Source organism: Triticum dicoccoides, chromosome 7A (assembly GCF_002162155.2).
Source record: "Triticum dicoccoides isolate Atlit2015 ecotype Zavitan chromosome 7A, WEW_v2.0, whole genome shotgun sequence".
Taxonomy (NCBI): domain Eukaryota; kingdom Viridiplantae; phylum Streptophyta; class Magnoliopsida; order Poales; family Poaceae; genus Triticum; species Triticum dicoccoides.
Genome location: NC_041392.1, coordinates 705001394 through 705011358, shown reverse-complemented (window position 1 = coordinate 705011358; position 9965 = coordinate 705001394). Strand labels below are relative to the sequence as shown.

Genomic DNA, 9965 nt, shown 5'->3' with positions numbered 1-9965 from the left:
GACAAGTGAATCACACGCTGTGTATTGCCTTACTTTGTCTCAGTTACATATACAGGAGGAAGTCCCTACATGCAGGGCACTATCCAGGAGGTGGCGTTAGACTAGGAACGCCCCTATAGACTAGGCCTACTAGTTACAACAAACTCATCAGGATATACACCACAGAGATTACATAATGTGACATGACGTGGTAGTTCAACACAAAGAACAACAAAACAATCAATGATGGCAACATCAAGGTAATAGGATAGATGCTCCTTTCACAAAAAAGAAGAAGGATAGATGCTCCAACAAGGACGCCTCTAGGAAGATAACGGCGCACAAGTGTCGTCGTTACTGAAGCCAACCACCGAGGCCAGATCATGGATTTTCACCATGGGAAGAAGTCTGAGTTAACTACATGCACGTATGTATAAATCTACTAGTGTTATATAGATCAGGCGTGACAGGGGTCTAAGCCTCATATGTTTACGAGTTAGGCATTTATTTCCATCATTACTATTACAATATATGTGTACTCATAGTTAAAAAATTAAGTTTTTGGTTTTTGAGCATTTTGCTTTTGCCACTCTAACTCTTGACATTTTACTATTACTACTCAAGCCTTGTCAAAAGTGAAAGGAGTGGCAAAAACCAAAAGGTCAAAACAAAATTAATTTGCAAATTAAATGTTTGCAATGAATAATTAATCACATATACTCGAGGTCAATTGAATGATACTCAAATATATATTACACCAAACGAAATATATATATTGATCAAATATAGTAAGCACCCTATTCTGCGCCCTCAACTGCGGTTACAGTACTTTTAACAGACCAGCGTGCAATCCCATCCCAAACTTTGGCCCTTTTTTTTCTTTATTATCAGTCCGCACATTTGCGGCAATGCACACTTTTCAGCCAATGGAGGCCAACCGAACCTAAGCAATGTTGTTTTGTCTTTTTTGGAATAGACCCAGACAATTTTTTGGAGCTTCTACAAGCTTACGGCCGGTTTTGGTTTTCAATCATGATGTTGTTTTGCCTTGTGAAGCTCCATAGGTTTCGGAAAGTTTGTCTTCTATTCGTTTTCATTTTCTTTTCTTTTTTTCTGTTTTCATGAACTTTTTTCAAATGTGTGAATTATTTTCCAAAATTCATCAATTTTTTTCAAACTCATAAATATTTTCAAATACACTAATGTTTTTCAAATGTGCATATTTTTTGAACTTGTGAAATTTTCAAGTTCATGAACTTTTTATAATTCTGCGAACTTTTTTTTAAGTCCTGCATACTTTTTAAAATCTGTGAAGTTTTTTTTTTTGAACTCGTGAAGTTTCTCAAGTTCGTGATTTTTTTGAACTCATGAATTTTTTTGACTTTGTGATATTTCTCCAAATTTCTGAACCTTTCCTAATTCACGAGTATTTTTCTATCCATGATTTTTTTGTCAAATTCATGAACTATTTTTTAAGACACAAACTTGTACATAAATGTTTGAATATACAAAAAAACCATCTATGAAAAGCACAATTTGTCAGGCCTTAACTTGTTCGTTATGTTTTTTTAGAAAAAAAAATGTACATTACGTGCTGGCGATGCCGAGCGATCGAGAGAAATGCAGCGGAGCGAGCAACCTAGGCCGCGAACTTTTGGGCGCGTGAGCACAATCTTCCTCGGGTGCCCCAGATGGGCTGGCCCACCCGTGCGAGAAGCCGCGACCTATTATTTCTTGTTTTACCCCTCAAAAAAATAAATATTATATCTTGCTTTTTACGTTCTCTTCTCGTTTTTTGCTTTAATTTTGTACTTTTATTTATACTTTTAAATATTATATATTACAAAAAACACTCTTCATAAACATATTGGAAAAATTTCGAACAAGTATTTAAAAATGTTGAGCGAGTATTAAAAATGTTGAATGAGTATTTAAAAATGTTGAATACGTATTAAAAATATTGAACAAATATTTAAAAAATGTTTAATAATAACTAAAAAATGTGAAACAAGTACGTGAAATATGTTGAATAAATGTAAAATATATTGAACGAGTATTTGAAATTTTTTGAACAAGTAGTTGGAAATGTTGAATCAGTATTGAAATGTTGAAAAAGTATTTAAAAAATGTAGAATAAGCATTCGGACAATGTTGAACGTGTATACAAAAAATGTTTTTCACATATACGGAAATGTAGAGTGAAAACGAAAACAAACATAAGGAAAAACAAAAGAAAAACAAAAAGTAGAGAAGACAGAAAGGAAAACCAAAGTAATAAAGAAAACGGAAAAAGAAAAAGAAAGAAAAAAATGAAAAGAGAGAAGAAACAAAACAAAAAAAACCTGAAAAACAGAAAAGAAACAATGGAAATGGCTCGTTTCGATTTAAGAAGGTCCGACCTACTATTTAGTCACGAACGGGGGTCTAGCGCAGTGGCTAGCTCACGGTCAACTAGGCCTTTCTCTTCATATTTCTTTAAGTGTCCGTTATTGTGCTGGCTGTTACTGTAGCTTCGACATGAGAGATCCGTCCGGTCTCGCTTAATGCGAGAAATAGACGATGTGTCTTTCCTAAGACTTGCGAAAAGAGATCGGGGGAGGGTATATGGGCCAACCGATATGACTATAGTGTAAACACTTCGTACCGCTAAGTCACTATGGCGTATCAAGGCGTTTACTGAAATCACTAGTTAAGCAACACTCTATGCAAACATCAATCCCACCTCTCCAGGTAAAGTGCGACACTTATCGCAACCTATGAGTTTTTCCTTCTTTTGCAGATTCATCTATTCAATATGTTTTATCTCTTAAACAGTGCATCCAAATCTTAAATTTTTTTCACCGTTGGAATCCTCGTATCGAGATCTTCAAAACTATATCCCATGCTGATATGTTTCAATGAACTATTTTCACAAAAAAAACCAGAAAAAAAACCCGAACCAGGAGCACGTTTTTCCCTTTTCGAGAGGCACGACCATGACCCTCGCGAAAACAAATCCGTGCCTCCATGAGAAATAAATCCATGCCTCCCATGGTCGAAAAAAAATGTGTTTTTTTTCCTTTTTGTGAGAGGCACACATTAAACCCGTGCCGCCATGAGAAGTAAGTCCGTGCCTCTTACAGAAGAAAAAACAACAAAAACATGTTCTTTTTCGTTTCGAGAGGCACAGTTGTGCCTCTCGCACAAACAAATCCGTGACTCTACTAGAAGTAAATCCATGCCTCTCATTGCAGGAAAAAAACGTATTTTTCCCCTTTGTGAGTGTCTCTCGCGAAAGCAAATCCGTACATCCACGAAAAGTAAATCCGTACCTCTCGTGAAAGAAAAAAATAAAACCTATTTTTTGCGTTGGGGTCCAAAGAAAAGCTGGAGGAAAATTGAAAACCCACAAAAAAAACTTCTATAAGCAAAAAACGTGTGTAAAAAAATAAAATCCGAAAGGAGCGCCCATAGCGCAACACATGGCAGCGGCTGAGAGCCCGCCATTTCGCGCGCTCTCAACCCACCCTAGTGACCAATGGGGAGGCTTCAGAAGGAGCGCTTTTTGATTAGTTGCTCTCGGGGTTTGCACTTCAGGCACCTGTAGTATACATTTCGCAAATAGCCGCACACATCACCTCCATGATGGGTCGACACATCACCCCTTTTTTCTTTCTGTTTTTTAAACTACAAAAAAGGTGATACGGCGGGGTGTCGAACCAGCAACCTCCACATCAGGCTATGTTGCAGTAACCACCAGGCCATCTTGCAGAACTAGATAATGAACATCTTTTCCATTTTTCTTTTTCTATTTTCTCCTTTTCCCCCTTTTTTCTTCCTCCGGGTTTGATGATTTTTTTTCAAATTCGTAAACTTTTTCTACAAATTGATGAACTTTTTTTCAAATTAGGTGATTTTCTTAAAAATTAGATGAACTTTTTTCAAATACATAGACTTTTCTTGAAATTCCATGAACTTTTATTTCAGTTTTGATGACCTTTTTAATATCAGATTAACTTTTTCCAAATTTGATGATTTTATTGTAAAAATTTAGGAACATTTTGTCAACTGTTATGATTTTTTTTCAAAATTGATGATTTTTTAGTCAAAATCCACAAACATTTTTTCAAATGCTATGAACTTGTTTTCAAAATTGATGATTTTTTTTCAAATATCAACGAATTTTTCAAATTTTGTGAACTATTCTTCAAAAATGATGAACTTATTTCAAAATCAATGAAAATTTTGAAATTCATGATTTTTTCCGAATAATTCAAAGAAAAATAAGTGATACAGTAGATAGTTCTGTGCAATAAATAGCCCGGCAAATTATTATTATGTAATTGGCACCTGTTACATATCACAAAATGCAAGTAGCTCCGGTGGTTAGCGGAACTCACACGTGAATGGAACTGCGTGAGTTTGAAACCGGGAGTGTGCTACTTTTTTGCGGTTTTTCCATGCCATGTGTTCAGGCACCTGAAGCGCCCAATAGGAGCGTCCGCGTATCAACACCGAAAAGGAAATGCCGTTTTCCTATTTGTCGCATGTTGTGACAATTTTCTTTAGGGGGAAGCACGTTGTGACAAATTGTCTGACCAATTGCCTTTAGGGAAGCACATTGTGACAAATTGTCTGACCAATTTTATTTAGGGAAGCACTCTTTTTAAACATTTGAACAAATTTCAAATTATGTTCATGTTTTCAAAAAATGTTCACAAATGTACTCATTTAAAAAACATGTGTTCTATTTTTTTCATGCTTTTGGAAAAACATTTTAAGATTTTGAAAAAACTGTTTGCAAATTCAAAAATGTTTCATGTTTTAAAAATTGTTCGTGTTTCCAAAAAATTGTTCAAGAATTTTAGTGTTTTTCGTGTTTCAAATAGTATATTTTAACAAATAAGAATGTTAGAAAATAAAATATAAACATGATCGCTACAGTAACTTTTCGGTCATTACAGTACTTTTTCTTGATCACTACCAAATTTTATTTCTTGACCACCACACTTCGCACAGTATTGGGCCAGCGACACATAGGAGGTCCCTTGGAAATGACCTGACCATTGGTGATACATATTATTTGCGGTCCGAAAGTCCTATCCTAATCCCGAGCTAAAATGCAATCTGATGAATGGTAAAATCCAAAAAATAGTAAAAAAATCACAATTATTTTATGGTAACCTTTGACAAATGTTTTGTATGCTTAACAAACTTTAGCACAAAATGACATTGATGGAAGTCATGAAAATAAAATCAGCACTCCAAAATATTTTCAAAACTACCATTTTTGAAATATCATTTTTGTTTTTTTGCCACGACTTTGACGAATGTCATTTCGTACTGAAATTTTGCAAGCATAAAAATATTTTTTATTAGTTTACGGTTCTTTTAGAATTCTTTTTTCAATTTTACCGTCCATCAGGAAGCATTTGAGCTCAGGAGCAGATACTTGAGGTCCTTTGGGTTCGAGCTATCCTCCAGCCGAACAATCCGCGAAAACACCAGCTCGAGCAACCCGCCTCTATGCCACAACCTTTTACGTTGATAACGACACACCACCACCGGCGGGTCGAACAATCCGAACTCCCTCCAGCCGACGAACCAAGCAACCGCCTCATGGTTCAATGGGGAGAATATTATACGAAAATCAACATTTTAAAAAAACTTTGTGGAAACCATGTTTGAAAGTACCGAAAAATCTGAAAAAATGTAGTACGTTAAGGGGATAATGTTCTATTGTCATGCGAAATTTCAAGTATACAGGATGCGAGCTATGAAGAAGACAAAATTCAGCAATAAATAGTGATATCAATGTACTACACTATTCAATGCTGATTTTATCTCTTTCATAGTCCACATTCCGTAACATGTTTGAACTTAGAATTTCGAAAATGTTAACGCCCATACGTGTGGGCGTTTGTATCTCGCCCACACGCGTGGATCCGCGTCCGTTCATGAGCGCACGAATCTTGGTATGTTTCTAGTGTCATGTAGGACTGGCCTGGTGTGTGGGCGTTCAGCCGGTCACCCACACGGCCATTTCACCACACAGGAAGGGCTGGTGTGTGGGCGTTCAGCAGTTCGCCCACACGCCACTTTGCACGCACACACAAGGGCTAGTGTCTGGGCATTTGGCATCTTGCCCACACGCCCTTCTCCTTTCCCACACCCAAGCTGCTAGTTGCCATGTGTTTTTGCACGGCACATGGCAACTGCCCCTAGTGTGCTTTTATAAGCAGGTGGCAACTCTCTTTTTTTACCCGAGTTTGCCATGTGTTTTGCAGGGTACACGGCAACTGCCTAGTGTGCACGTGAGCAGATGGCAACTCTCTTTTACCGAGTTGCCATATATTTTTGCATGGTACATGGCAACTGCCCTAACATGCATGTATATGGCAACTGCCCTAACGTGCACGTAAGCAGATGGCAACTCTTCCTTTTTACATGGCAACTCTCTCAACTGCCTAGTGTTAGTATGTGGCAACTCTTAAAGTTATGAAATCATGGCAACTACATTAGATCAGACCATACATGGCAACTGCAGTTGAGCAACCATGACAACTGCAGTTGTCCGACATGGCAACCGTAGTTCAGCGACATGGCAACTGTAATTAAACGAACATGGACGAGGGTCTGGACCATGGCAACTGCGGGCGCACGGTGACCGTCACGCGTGGCGTGCGGGACCAGGAGGTACGAGGTCTGACATACGGGCGTGTGGGCGTTATCAACTTCGCCCACACGCACGCGTGTGAGAGGGATCGAGAGGGAAAAAAAGAGGCGTGTGGACGCTAATTGTTTTGCCCACACGTAGGTGTGTGGGCTGTTCCTCTTGTACACCACACAAAATGTGTGGGCGGACTCCCTAACGCCCACACGTATGGCACTTATCGGCGTCCTAGAATTTTGCATGACAATAAAACATCATCCTCTTAACATCCCATATTTTTTTGAAACTTCAAAACATTATTTTTCTCGTGGTTTTTATCGATTTTCATTGAATGTTGGTTTCCCTACAATATTTTTCCTGGTTCGCCATGTCAGCGCGCAAAGTATGAGCTAGTCTCAACTCTCGACTCGGCGAACTGCGTGCTCCGGATCGCCGCAGAGCAGGCGGCAAGAACGACCCCCGGCGCGAATGCAGTACGGCGCTCCACAAGAAGCGGTCTGAGCGGTGTCGCCTTCTCGGCTCCACCGCCACACGAGGTCAGAAACTCCGGCGAGGTGGCCTCCCTGGCCACGCTAACCCCTCCTTGACTCCACAACGGCCGCGAGAATCCAGTGAAGTCATTTTCGCCGGAAGCTGTACACAACCGGTTTGTGTGGACGACCGTTAAGCTCCGGATGCCGGCGACTCCGTCATGTGGAGCCATTATTTGGAGAGCTCAGTCGGAGGAGCCGTACGTGTGCCGCATCTTGAATAGAAAATTTCAACAACAACGACACCATTGGCTCCATCTGCTTCGTCGTGGAGACCAATTCCGTGACGTTCATAGGTCCAAGCTACGGAGAAGAGAACCCTGGCCACACCCCACTTTGGTCGTCCGGTCGCCGGTTTGAAATGTGGACGAGCTATACAATTTCATCCCCACTTTCATATAATGCTCAAGGTTCCTCCTTCCCAAGCACTGTTTGTACCCAAGCGATGGGCTCCCGCCGTCGTCCGACCACCACCCTAGTCCTGGTGCTGCTGCTACACCTCTACTACGCGCCGCGCTCGGCCTCCTCGCTCAGATTCAGCCTCAACTTCTCCGACGCCGGCGCCGGCTCATGGATCGACTTGGATGGCGACGCATCCATCAGCCCGCCAAGGCTCGAGCTGACCAAGAACCTCCTGAGCAGCGTCGGTCGGGCGTCGTACGCGTACAAGGTGCCCCTGTGGAACGGCGACACCGGCGAGATGGCTAGCTTCACCACCAACTTCTCCTTCCAGATCACTCCGGTGAAGGACAGCTCCGGCGAAGGGATGGCCTTCTTCCTCGGCCACTTCCCGTCGGAGATCCCGCCCCAGAGCGGCGGCGGCGGCCTCGGCCTCCTCCCGGCCTTCACCAATGGGACGGGGACCACCCGGATGGTGGCCGTCGAGTTCGACACTCTCGGCAACTCCTACTATGGCGGCATCAGCAAGAACCATGTCGGCATCGACGTCAACTCCATGGTTTCCACGGAGTCCACCCCCATCATGACCACGCAGAACCTCACGTCGTCCTATGTCATGAGGGCAACTGTCACGTACCACAACGTGTCCAAGATGCTGGCCGTTGATCTCCACATCGACGATGCCCTGTTCCAGGTCAATGCGACCGTCGATCTGAGCAAACAGCTACCGGAGGAGGTCGCCGTTGGCTTCTCGGCGGCCACCGGCAACGCCTCCGAGCTGCACCGGATACTCTCATGGTCATTCAGTTCCACTCAACCTCCTCTTCCGACCAGGAACAACCACAAAAAGTTAGTAGTGATCCTGTCATCCGTACTAGTCCCATTGCTTTCTTTGGTGGTATGTGTGGCCGTGTTGCTATGGCGGCGACACAAGAAAATGAAGGCAAATGAGAACAGGCAAGAACGGTACGCCGACAGAGCTGACCTCGAGAGAGGTGTGGCTGCCGGCGGCCCCAGGCGGTACACCTACCACGAGCTGGTTGCCGCAACGAGACACTTCGCGGAGGAGGAGAAGCTCGGGCGAGGCGGCTTCGGGAGCGTTTACCGGGGTCACCTCACGCTTACACCCGCAGCCGCCGACCGCCGTGCGGTGGCGGTAAAGATGTTGTCGGCCGAGTCGTCGGCGCAGGGGAGAAAGGAGTTCGAGGCTGAGGTGAGGATCATCAGCAGATTGAAGCATCGTAACCTTGTGCAGCTGCTGGGTTGGTGCGACAGCCACAAGGGTCTCCTGCTCGTCTATGAGCTCGTGGCGGAGGGCAGCCTAGACAGGCATCTCTACAGCAAGGAAAAATGTCTCACATGGCCACAGAGGTACAATATCATCCTTGGCTTGGGATCCGCGTTGCACTACCTCCACGGAGAGTGGGAGCAGTGCGTCGTGCATGGCGACATCAAGCCTAGCAACATTATGCTCGACTCATCGATGAGCACCAAGCTCGGGGACTTCGGGTTGGCCCGGCTCGTCGACCACGACACGGGGTTGATGCAGACCACCAAGGCCGTGCTCGGCACAGTCGGGTACATCGATCCTGAGTTCGTCAACACGCGTCGGCCATGCACCGAGTCGGACGTGTACAGCTTCGGTGTCGTCCTCCTGGAGATCGTCTCCGGCCGGCGTCCGGTGATGGAGACCGCTGGGAAATCCTTCACGTTGGTCAGGTGGGTGTGGAGCCTATATGGCAAGAACGCGATCCTCGACGCGGCGGATGAGCGGCTGAGGGGTGACGAGGCCAACGAGGGGTGGATGGTCCGCGTGCTCATCGTCGGGCTCTGGTGTGCACACCCGGATCGGAGCGAGCGTCCGTCTATTGCCCAGACCATGCACGTCCTGCAGTCTGTCGAGGCGAGGCTGCCGGCGCTCCCGCAGCACATGTACAGGACCGTGCCGGACCCCATGTCGTCCTCCGGCCCGGATGAGGCTTTCTCCATTGACAGCTCCACCTCCAGCTCCGGTTGTGTTCGCTCTTCTTCGGTCAACACCGGCGCCACCAAACTTTCTTCCGACTTGTCCTCGACTGCGTTGCTACAGCAATCCACGGATCTAACTAATTGATTAATCTAGATTTGTAAGGCTTAATTAATTTTCTTGTAGCATCCAACATGCATTGACAGCACTAACATGTAAATCTGAGAGCACCCCACCGCCTTATCTAACAATTCATTTTGTGCTTCGCAATCCGTGCGTAAACATTTCTCTTTTTTCCCCTCCCAAATCACAGAACATTTGGACAAATTTTGCGGCAAAGTAGTGGCCTTCCTCCCCACAATTGACGGCTCCATGACGCAGGGCGTTGTAAGCAGTGTGTCTGGCAATGGCATACTCAGCTTACTTATTTCGTTTTCAG

General features: G+C 43.9%; 1 protein-coding gene across 1 annotated transcript; it reads left to right on the top strand.

Annotated features, from left to right (window-relative positions):
• Positions 1-7571: 7571 nt before the first annotated feature.
• LOC119328232 (L-type lectin-domain containing receptor kinase IX.1-like) lies at positions 7572-9761 on the top strand. Its single transcript, XM_037601245.1, has one exon. The coding sequence runs from the start codon at positions 7607-7609 to the stop codon at positions 9671-9673; it is 2067 nt and encodes a 688-aa protein (XP_037457142.1). The 5' UTR covers positions 7572-7606; the 3' UTR covers positions 9674-9761.
• Positions 9762-9965: the final 204 nt, after the last annotated feature.

What these genes read in the sequence shown, in the direction of transcription:
- LOC119328232 (XM_037601245.1), top strand. Translation starts at nt 7,607, where the DNA reads ATGGGCTCCCGCCGTCGTCCGACCACCACCCTAGTCCTGGTGCTGCTG.